The 12,381-nt window shown below is 35.2% G+C and overlaps 1 protein-coding gene across 1 annotated transcript in view; it reads right to left on the bottom strand.

Moving 5' to 3' along the window:
• Positions 1–12,381, bottom strand: part of Dad (Daughters against dpp) — a 165,586-nt gene that overhangs the window by 92,545 nt on the left and 60,660 nt on the right. The window contains exon 2 of the mRNA XM_088226107.1: positions 3,787–3,864. Within this exon, the coding sequence (XP_088082233.1) occupies positions 3,787–3,864 (78 nt within the window). The remainder of the gene's footprint in view (positions 1–3,786; positions 3,865–12,381) is intronic.

Below are 12,381 nucleotides of genomic sequence, written 5' to 3'. Positions count from 1 at the left end.
TAATAACTTGAATATCTCTATAAATATAATAAATTCTGGGTCTTCTTATTAAAATCTTATTTTTGCTATTCCTCCGTTATACACGGGTACATTTACGTATCGTATGTGCCCATGTGTCGCATGTCGCGGAGTATGATGTAAAAGAGAACCAAATATACAATTGTCTCACACACTCTTTACATCTCACTCTCGACCCCCCGGGGGTCGCGACCCACGGGTTGAAAAACACTGTTCTAGAAACATAAAGATATATGTTTAACGTGAGTTTAGAGCCTGAAACTCTTACTATTTAATTTTCCTTTGCTCGTGACCGCGACCCCCCTGGGGGTTGCAACCCACAGGTTGAAAAACACCGGTTCAGAAACATAAATATATATTTTTTAAGATGAGTGTAAGACCTAAAACCCTTTACTATTTATTTTTCTCTTGATTGTGACCGCGACCCTCCTGGGGGTCGCGACCCACCGGTTGAAAAACACTGTTTTAGAAACGTAAATAAATATTTTTAACGCGAATTTAGGTCCTAAACCCCTTACTATTTACTTTTCCCTCGCTTGTGACCGCGACCCTCCCGGGGGTCGCGACCCACAGGTTGAAAAACGCTGATTTAGAAACATGAAGATATATCCAGAAGCGCTTACACACAATGCAATTATTATATTGACATTGAGATATGTTAGAAACTATGAATTACGAGTATTGTCAGTTTGGCGATGCGATTTAATGGAGGTATACATATTATAGCCTCGAGCAATTAATCACACGCTTGATCAGAATTCTGCACTATCAAAAATAATGGAATAAACCTAGTGGGACGGGAAAAATTGCATAAATCAATGCACTATCGCGATAATGCGATAATTTATTGTGGGTAGGTGTTAAGTGAAAAAATCCCAGCGATTTGTGGCGCCTGGCGGCCAGCGAACATAATAATATCCTATACGGCAGGGGTGGCCAACTCGAACAGACCCGAGTTCACTGGCCGGAGTCCGTGCGATCTACCAATGATTTAACCAGAGTTTTATCATAAACTTTTATTTGGGAAAAAACTTAAAGCCCACTTGTTCTCTAAATCATTTGAATAAATTAAAAACCCACCTTTTCTCTAAATCGTACGAATAAATCCGTAGCATGCGATGACAAAGTAAATTGTTTTACTAAATGTTATTAATAATATTTGTATGTATGTATTTAGTAAAATGTTTGACCACAAAGTAAATGCTTTAATTTTAGAACGTTTAAATTAAATTGATTTATTTACAGAATCACTTTGTAAAGCGCCCTTGAACTATTTTTTTCGTACGAACTATGCCCAGAACTCTCCACTTATACGTTTTGCTCGTGAATATAATTTGAACTTTTCCTTTATTGATCCATTTGATTGTAAAAATTTACATTTCTTAAAACAAACTTTTTTGTCTTATACTTAGTTTCAATAATAAATTCTTATTTTATCTTATTTTATCTCTAATTCTTAATTATATATATATATATATTTATATTTTCGACACTTAACACTTGTGCAATATTTACACACATGTCCACCGTCATTCCAATAGAACACTTACTCACCCACCCTCTCACTCACTTACACAAACACGCTAGTTTGTATTGTGCGTGTATTTAATGTATTTCTGTGGATATCTGTCATTGGTTTTATTCTCTGTTTTTTTTTTGTTACATGTATTACTGTTGATATCCCCAATAAATAAATAAATAAAAAAAACCGTCAAGGTAATTGTCAAAATAAATAAAAATTAGACACAAAATGCCGAATATTGTCGGAATAGAACGGAAGGTCTTTTATTAATGTCTGTCAAGAGGCTAACTTCTCCTGAATAAGTTTTGTGTGGTTGCCTATTCAATGAGCAAATGCGGAAAAGTTCCTCAACAAGGCCACAGCCGACTATCCCGCCAGGTCCTCACACAATGGAGATGGATTTTTTTTATATGAGTAACAGCTACCGTTCCACAAATTAAACTGTTTCGAGAAGACTTTTAAAATAACAGTTAAGTGCAGTGCGCCATTGCGTCCAAGGTTTTCCAGAAAAAATAGCATCGCGTGAATAAATTATCTGAATACGCTTCATGTTGATGCGGCCATTTTTGTCGAGAAATGGAGATGTTCCGAGTTCGATCTTTATATGGATGACACACGGGTATAAAACGATAAATTACTATCATAAAAAGTTATATGATTACGTAGTAAATTACGAACTGTCATTCGACTAAAATATACAATTAGGTTGCTTCCAATGAAACGAATATCGAGGAATACATTTAAATGCTGCATACAATGTCGGTATCAACAATAAAAAGAAACGATAAATAAATGCATCACATTTGGTAGGGATTTCGCTAAAGTTGAGTGGCTACACTACACAATATAATACGGCTATTTATTTCAAAGTCTCAATTTTTTTCTTCAAAATTGAACCAGAAAAGGTATTATTATCGAACCGGGTTGTAGTCCCGTGGCTAACGTCGGGGACTCGCAAACCCCACTCTGCCACAATTTGATCCCACTTTCTAATAACGAGTTATTAGTAACTCATTGAAAATGGCCCCCAAAATTGGAATATTTGGGGAAATCGTAAAAACGCAAATTTAATATTTTATTCCTAAATTATTATTTTTTTAATTGAAAATTAAATACATAATAATAGTATATTAATTTTAAATGCACACATTTTCCGTTAAACCAGTGTGGTGGTAGATTTGACAAAAAAACAGTATCCGGCATTAAATAAAGGACATCGGGCATAAGAGACTGCCGACCTAATCGGCTTTGTAGAGCGTCGACTTTGTCATTCATACATTAATACAGGACTCGCGCGACAGAGACGACGCTCTAGAAAGTCGGCAGTCTCGTTCTTAAGCCAGATAATTCTTTATTTACTGCCGGGTACTGTACATATTTGTTTATAGGCTCTCAACCTCAAGTACAGTCAATTTTTGCAATAAAATAAAAGTTCCTGCAGCGCGATTCTGAATGCTCTAAGGGATAAATAAAGCGTTGCTAGCACGTTATTATGTGCTATCAACGGTTACTCTACCCCCTAGAGGGCGTTACGAATTGAACTGTTTGTGATGACACATCTACTAAAACTTTCCTGGCTCAAAGTGCCGGATGATGAACGCAATAAATCAGAAACTGATTTAGTTAACCTGATCAATACATAGCTAAAAAAGTAGAAGTGACTATGAAAATAATACGAAAAATCTTGGTACTCTGGTTTTTAATTACTAGTCATTTTTCTAAAAGTGAGGTGCCTAAAGCGGGGATTCATTTGCCCATTTAAGATCCCACTGGAATATCAATTTAAAACATTAGATCAAAAAATAAATATGAGATCCTACACTCTTTTTACAAGGCAAAATTGCGAGAAGAGGGCCAGGGCCTCGATTACAGTGGGAAGTTAACAGAGTTATCTTCGACTGTCTAAAAAGTAAAATCAAAATTTATGTACAAAATTGTGTATATTTGTACGAAAATTTTGAATATCTTCATCGGTAACCTGTAATTGAACATGTTTAGGAAAAATGAATATTTGCACATTCTATTTTTCACACAGAAAACTTAATTTTACTTTGTAGATAAAATTGAAGATAACTGTTAACTTCCCGTTGTAATCGGGGCCCTGGGAAGAGAAGAACTTCCTGGCTGAAGAGTTTGCGGCAGTGGGATGCCAAGTTTCAGCGGAGCTTTCCCGGACAGCCATAGAAAGGACCAGACCTCCGATAACGGACACACACCCAGATAAGATAAAATAAACGTTTTCCTACCTTCTCCGTCGGTGGTGAGGGATTCTGGCTGTAGCCGCTCATGGTCCGTCCTCCTAGAGTCTTCACTTGGTGCTCGATCTGCAACAATACAAATACCGAAATAAACAAACCGAACGGCTGAACATCTCGGGGCGGGAACACCCGGGGAGTTGGAAGGGAAACGGCGGGAACGAGCCAAAAAGCGGGAAATTCCCATCCACTGCTTGTGGCGGAGATAGGAATCTCGTGTTTTGTCTTTCGCCGCCTGGTAACTTACGGAACCAAGAGGAACGGGCGCCCTACAATGTTACAAACTATGTCTGAATATATTCCGAGTGACTAAGTGTAAAATTTATTAGTAATTTCCCAACGTAAACTGTTTAACATGGCAGGCCTGGGCAAACTGCGATCCGCGAGCTATTATTGATTTTCTGAAAAACGAATGCTTTTCCTGCCTCTTAAATATAAATACATATTAAATATTGCAGAATCAATCGACATAGATTCTATTAACGATCCATTTAAGTCTTTTTTTCTTTTTCTTACTCTTTTTTCTACATATTATTATTGTGTTCAAAATAGTTCATTGTTATTTAGTTAGTTAGTTATAATATAATATGGAAACTTCACTGATCCATTAGAGTTAAGTCTAACTGTGTAAGAAATGTTTGTATCCCAACTTAACTTCCAAACACTGTTCTATCTTTTATTGCTTTATATTGTATTTTTAAAATTTTATGTTGTTTATATACTCATGTTTTATATAACTTCCATGTATGTAAAAGCCTTATGGGCGAGAAAAATTATAAAATATGAATGAATTATGTACTATCTCTATCTACCTCAGTATGTTCTACCGACTTGTCATCTCGACGTTATATGATCGAATCCAATCAATGAATGACCCTGAAAATTTAGTCCGCGTTCCTTACTTTATTAAAATTTAAAATATTTTTCTTTTTTTTAAAAAAATATTTTTCATTATATTTTTAATGAGCCTCAGAAATAAAAAACTGCCCCCTTCAAAGCGATTGTAAACTCTAATAAATCCCAATTCAAGCAAAAAATACTCGCTTGAACATGATTTTTGACAATTACCAAGGTGGTATACTAAACAATCGTCTACCGCGCGATTACAAAGCTTTAACGTACACTCAAGAAGATAGTTAAACAGATGGAAAAAAGATAATAACTAAATTTATTTTTTGTAGTGGCAACATTTTTACGCCGAGATGCTCTTATATGTTAATGTGGCAGAATTTAGCCACATTATCTGTGCATCTAGGCGTTCGTTTTCAAAACTGACAGTTATGTCAGAAGTTTACTGTATGAAAAATAGAATATTTACTCAATTGTTTACTTAAGATACTTAAAATTTTCATACAAACATACACATTTTTGTACATAAATATCGATTTTACTTTATACCGTCTCAACATGTATCGATGAAGATAGCGTTTGTAATTGCTCCCCAGGGTCGCGATGACAAACGCTATATTTATCGGTACACATCGAGACGGTATAAAGCAAAATAGTTTTTTTTTTTTCGAAAAATTGTATGTTTGCGTGAAAATTGAAAGTATGTACTAACTAATGTAGTGTATTACATACATATAAGTCAACAATAAAAAATAGCTTCTGCCGTTTAAATGCGACATTATTCGTGGTTTCCAGTAATCCGGCAGTGCTCTGGTCCGATAATTGTCATTTTTCAAATATTTACTCATTTCAAATAAAAATTCCTTACAGAAAAAAGGGAAGGGAAAAGGCACACCAATATTGTGTAGTTTTATCTTTAAAAAATAAAATAAAATTTACTCTTGGTGCAATTACTGAAAATCCTCCAAATATTAGGTGATGCAATTTCTGTGAACGCTACTGTTTGTACATAATTGCTAGTCGCGGATGACATTTAATTTGTTAGATACATATATATTTTTAAAAAAAAGGTTTTTTTATTCCTTCGAACACAGTAAAAACAAACTTATTTCAGCGAGTATTCATTTCAACAATGTTTGAATATGTCCAAATGCTAGCAGACTGGCTGGATTTCCTCCCTAGGGAGTAATTCATATTTAAATTGATTGCATTACTTAAACAGAGGGGGAAAACATTATTGAGAAGAGAATATGGAAGTCTAGGCATTTATGAACTTAAACTTCACTAAAATCAACAGATAGAAGAATTGAAGAAATATGGATGTTTAAACATAGGCAAAATTGTGAATTTAAAGTGGCCACTTAAACCAGCCAATGACAGGTCATAAGCCCTGTAAATGCCTAGGCTACAATATTTAAATATTTATTTATTTTATTTCAATTTAAAGTTGTACCACGCTTAAAAAAGACGCGATATAATAGAATGCAAATTTTTTTTTTTTAATTTAGGTACCACGCGATGTTTATGAAGGTCACGTGTCACCGCGAATGCATTCGTATGGAGCACGTCGATAATGCTGCTCAAAAATATTTATTTAGATGTCGAGCGCAATGGCAAATAAATCGAGACCACCCCGATTATCCCGGCAAAGAAACATGATAACAAGACTCTAAATTCTCGTCCGTAACAGGTAAATGATAGGCGCATTGGAATACTAATGCATCGCTAGGTACCGAATCTGAATGTCATATTTACATATCAGGCGGTGTAATTACTTGCAACGTCCTCTTCCCCATCGAATGGTAGCCAAAATAAACACATAAAAGATACCGCAGTCTCCGCCGATACTTTATCGTTCGGCGGGTTTAGAATAATTATCTTCCGACAGCCGTGTCGCTGAAACGACAAAATAAATGTCATTGTTGTTGTTTTTTTGCTAAAAATGAGCAAAAAATGCACCGTGGCAATTATTCATGCACACCCAGTGACCTGTCAATGTGATTTCGGCGTCTTTAATAAAATGATATATTCGTTTTATATTTAACATTTGAAAAAAATAAACAGATGTCCTTTGCGCGGCACTAAAAAAATGGTGACGTTATAAGCGTGTGATTGTTACGAATAGAAAGCGTTCGGGCGGCCGTCGTGGTGGAACGGTAAGACGCTTGTCTCACGCAAAAAAAGATGAAAAGGAAATAATTCAGTCAGATGAATCTCTTCACAACAATAAAGGTTTCAGCTCTTCAACTTCACTAAAATCAACAAATGGAAAAATTGAAAAATATGGATGTTCAAACATAGGCAAAATGGTGAATGTTACACAGCGTGTAAAGTGCCCACTTAAACCGGCCAATGACAGGTCATAAACCCCGTAAATGCCTAGACTTCCATATTGTCTTATTTAAGGTATTTTCCATCCCTGTTGTAATTTGTTAATCTTAATGACTCCCGAGGGGGTGCAATCCAGTCTTTTGTCTACAAACATTTGGACAAGCTCAAATATTCTTATGAAACCAACTGGTCCAAGAAGAAGTTTAAAAATTGGAAAATTGTTTTCAGGCGTTGCCAAGTATGTGAAATAATTCAGTCAGATGAATCTCTTCACAACAATACAGGTTTCAGCTCTTTGCCTTTACTAAAATCAACAAATGGAAGAATTGAAAAATATGGATGTTCAAACATAGGCAAAATGGTGAATGTTACACAGTGTGTAAAGTGGCCACTTAAACCAGCCAATGACAGGTCATAAGCCCCGTAAATGCCTAGACTTCCATATTCTCTTATTTAAGGTATTCTCGATCCCTGTTGTAATTTGTTAATAAAAAGGAACGTAAACTGACGATTTTAATCCAGTCTCATTTATGGATAATAAAATGATACCCTGAAAATCAAAAAAATAAAACAGGCGTTTCTTGAAAGTGGTCTAGGATTGTGCATTTTTTATATGAAGAGGTAGCTCATACCAAAGTCTGGCACCTCGAACGGAAAAGGAATCGCTGAAGAATGATGCGGTATGTCGAGGAATAGAAAATTCTTGAGAAAAGCCAAATAATATACCATTCAGCCAGGAAAATGATATTCTCAGCCAGATATGTCGGTGCGCAAGGTTTGTGAGTGGAATTGAACGTTTATGCGTACGAAGGGGTTTGCTTAGGCTCTGCACACGCCATATCGTTTTAAGTTAAAAAAAATATTTTTTTATTTTTTAATTTAATGCACAAAATACACAATTTTACATAGACACATGTTTTTTATGTCCCGACTTGTTAGAAAATTCCGTGTTAAGTCGGGACTCTTCGATATATAAATCAAAAATATTTATTTACATATTAAAAAAATATACAAGTAATCAAAACAATATGCAAAATAATCAAAGCAATATACAAAATAATTATAGAAAAATATAATGTAATATGTCGAAAAATGGAATGTAGAAAAGTTATATAATAATACGTATGACAGTGATGACAGACACATGTACGTATATGGATCATAATGAAGACATCAGAGATGTTATATATTATTCCCGAAGCAATCTCATACAGTGGTCTCTATCCCTCGATACAATCCAATTATGGATCTTCATCTTAAATATAGACGTTGTTTTGGAGAACTTAATATGTTCATCCAAGACGTTGAACACTCTCGAAGCTATACATGAAAAGTGTATCCGAGCAAACATCGTACGCGTTATTATTATTATTATGGTTAACTTATATAGCGCCATTTTCGTAATAAAATACCTCAAGGGCGCTTTACATAATGATTCTATTGTTAAATGAATTTAATTGAAGCTTTTAAATTTGTAATTAAATTAAAAAACAATTTATTTTGTTGTCACATGCTACGGATTTATTCAAATGATTTAGAGAACAAGTTGATTTTAAGTTTTTTCCGAAACATCACTTCACTTTCACAGTCTCGCACCTCTGCTGGGAGAGCATTCCATGCCATAGGGCCTGCGACCGCAAATGCGCGTTCACTAAATTTAGTGCGCTGTTTGCGTAGAGGTATAATAACTTTTCCTCTCGCCGTAGACGTAGCTAATCTAAGCGTGAGACGCCTGTCAGCTAGATCATCTGGAATGCATAGTTCCCTTAGATATTCCGGAGCAGAGTTGTGCAGTGACTTATACATAAGCCGACAGAGTTAGTATTCGTCCCTCTGTGGAAAACGTAGCCAGTGTAGTTTCCGAAGTAGTGGAGTGATATGACTGAACTTAGAGATTCCGAAAATAAGTCTCGCTGCGGCATTCAATACAGATTGTAGGCGAGTCATTTTGTTCATTCATAGACCTGCATAGATACCATTACAATAATCGACTCTAGACACTACAAACGCTTTTATTAATTGACGGGCGGCATCATCCGGCAAATTTTTGCGTATGCATTTAATTTGTTTCAGCGTTCTCGGTAAGAAGTTTATATATATATATATTCTTGATATAGATTTGACGAATATCAAGAACTTTTAACAATTGAAATAATGGTTCAGATAGGTAGGTCGGAGGGCACCGAAGCTTAAAGCTGAAAAAAATACAGCCTGTAGCACTTGAAATTCATTCAGCTAGGTGAATGAATGCTATCTTTGTTTAGTTTTTTATATTTTACTTTTTGTGCTGTTACATGTTCACTTAATTGCCATACTTACTAGTTCTTTGCTCGATGTATTATTATTGTGTTTTTTAAAATTATTTTTATTGTTAATTTTTTTATAATCATTCTTATGTTGTTGAAATTCCACTTGTCAATGCGTTTGAAGCTACAAGACTTTTTGTGATGTTAACTACGAGTATCATATTATATTTATCATATTTTGTAAATGTTATTAACATATTACAACAGAGATGAAGAACATTTAAGAGAAGGTAATATAGAAGTCTAGGCATCTACAGGGCTTATGACCTGTCAATGGCTGGTTTAAGTGGCCACTTTAACTTCACAAACATCAACAGATGAAAGAATTGAAGGAATACATATGTTCAAATATAGGCAGAATGGTGAATGTTACACAGTGTGTAAAGTGGCCACTTAAACCAGCCATTGACAGGTCATAAGCCCTGTAGATGCCTAGACTTCTATATTACCTTCTCTTAAATGTTCTTCATCTCTGTTGTAATATGTTAATATAAACAGCTCCCCAGGGAGTTGAATCCAGTCCTTGTCTACAAAAATTTGGACAAACTCAAAATATTGTTAATGTTATTAACTATCAAATATCTAAATTTAGAAAATGGGGTCTAGAATGACAACCGTCCATGCGCTCAGTAGCTGCAAGACTTGTTGTTATCTTACTTCTATAATTATAAATTTGCTTTTATTTCGTTTTTAAAATATCACTTAAACTTGAAACTTCACTGTTAAATAAAAAAATTAAAAATGTAAATAAGGGCTAGATTTCTTACTGTCCATGCGCGCTGTAGCTGCAAGACGTGCTGTTATCTAGCTCCTATACATCATAATTGGAGACGAGGAACTAGAATCCCAACCGTCCATGCGCTCTGTAGCTGCAGCAAGATGTGCTGGGATATTTATTTATTGTACAGCGCCCTTGAGGTGATTTCCACAAAAATGGCGCTATATAAATTATCCAAACATATATATAATGAAATTGGGGGAATATACTACAAATTTGGAAAGAAAACGTTATCAAGTTACAAAGAGATAATAAGAATTTTTCAGTTTGCTCATTTCACCACCAAAAAATGAAATACTTCGAAGAAAACCTCGAGTCTTGAAAACGTTTACAGTCGGAATATTCTCGTTAGCTTCCCTCTCCGAATACAAATTCCACCCGAGATACTCGCACGAATAAATGAAATAGCCACCGTTACCCATTTAGGGCGCCATTGTTTCTTACGTCGGGATGACAGACATGTCCGAAGCTCGTTTTTTGGCCCGGGCCGGGTTCGGAGTTGGCTCGGACCGTCGCCGTCGGGAGCCGGACTGCCCCGAGACGGACCACACCGCCAGATCGCGACAGACGACCGTTAGAATCGTCATCCGCGCAAGGTAAACGAAAGGACCGCGAAGCATGCAACATCTTCATTCCGGCATTGTTTCTTGAATGCCGATTCATTTCTAACATGCGGGAAAACCGAATGCCGAAATGGTTAAGGCCAGAAAAAGAGGTACAAGAATTTTTGAGAAATATATAAATAGGGGTTACAACTTATGACGTATCGCTGGATTTACGTACTGTAACACTTACGACTGTTTTAACTCAGGAATAATGAAATTCTGTTCCTCGGCCATTACAAGACTAATTATTGTTTCCAGGCGCCTCTGCCCAGAATGATCCTATGCAATACATATGATTTTTTTTCTCTCATGAACTAGTACACGATTAATATGCTTTACCATATTTTTTTCTCTCATAAACTAGTACACGATTAATATGCTTTACCATATTTTTTTCTCTCACGAACTAGTACACGATTAATATGCTTTACCATATTTTTCAAACATTACTGCATTATCACAATTCATAATAAAATTCGATTAAAACAAAGAAATATATTTTTGTTTGGGATTTTGAAGCCATTTTAATCATTAAATGCGTAAAAAAACTGCTAATATAAGGGTTAGATAGATAGTTAGGTAAGATAAAAGAAACTGATCATAATGATTTTGAGTGTAAATAAAATGAATATAGAAAAACTTTATTTTTAACTACTTATTATTATTATTTTCTATCAGATAATTTGCGAAATCAGAAAAAGAAATGTAGTTGTAAAGATCGTATTCATCTCACAACACACCTCCCATCTTTACAAGAACAACACGACAAAAATACTTGACTTATTAGCACCATATGTTTCGATTTAATATTTAGTAAACACTGTTAAAAATAAAAAAGGATAAGATTCATTCAATATTATTGATGTTTTTTGTTGATATTTCTTGATAAAACTCCATAGTTAATGATTATGATAAAATTATAAATAAACTTTTCAATGAAACTTCTTGGATTAGTTTTACTTTTTATTATTTTGACCAACGAGCGCTTTTGCCTAAGTAGGCATCTTCAACCAGTCTTGAATTGACTTCAATTGCAGGTTACCGATGAAGATACTTTTGAACTGAAAACCTTACTACTGAATTTTCAAACAAATATACACATTTTCGTACATACTGTCTCGACATGCTCAAGGGTTGCTACTTAAGTTTTGAGATATGGCAACACCGAGGTGAATATGTCAAATCTGACATTTTCATCGTAAAGTTTGCCATTTTTAATGGGAAACGTACTCAGAACGTTTTGTCATACGAGTGATATTTGTGTTGTTTGCAGATACTTTAAAAAATAATTTTGTTGAAAAAATGGAACAAAATCGTGAACGTTTTCGTGCGTTGATTTTCTATGACTTTCGACGTGGATTAAAACAACAACAGTGAGCCGATCAACTCGCTGTGACTTTTGATGATAAGCACCATCTTGAGCCACCGTGCTTTGCTAGTTTTCTGAATACAATCGTGGTCGCACCTCGTTACAGGACGAATTTCGTGAAGGTCGTCCAAAATCGGCGTTGTGCCAGAAAAAATCGATGCTTTGCGTAACTGTTATTGCAAGATCGTCATGTGACATACCGTGAGTTTGAGGCATGCTTGGGCATTAGTTCCACTCGCATACTTTCAATATTGCATGAACATTTGGTCGTCAAAAAGATATGTTCGCGTTGGATATCGCATAATTTGACAATCGCTCAAAAAAAGGCTCGTGTCGATTGGTGCAAAC

The sequence above is a fragment of the Micrasema longulum genome, unplaced genomic scaffold (assembly GCF_059751315.1).
Source record: "Micrasema longulum isolate JH-2025_06_02 unplaced genomic scaffold, ASM5975131v1 h1tg000407l, whole genome shotgun sequence".
NCBI lineage: Eukaryota > Metazoa > Arthropoda > Insecta > Trichoptera > Brachycentridae > Micrasema > Micrasema longulum.
This window is presented reverse-complemented; position numbering and strand designations above follow the sequence as displayed.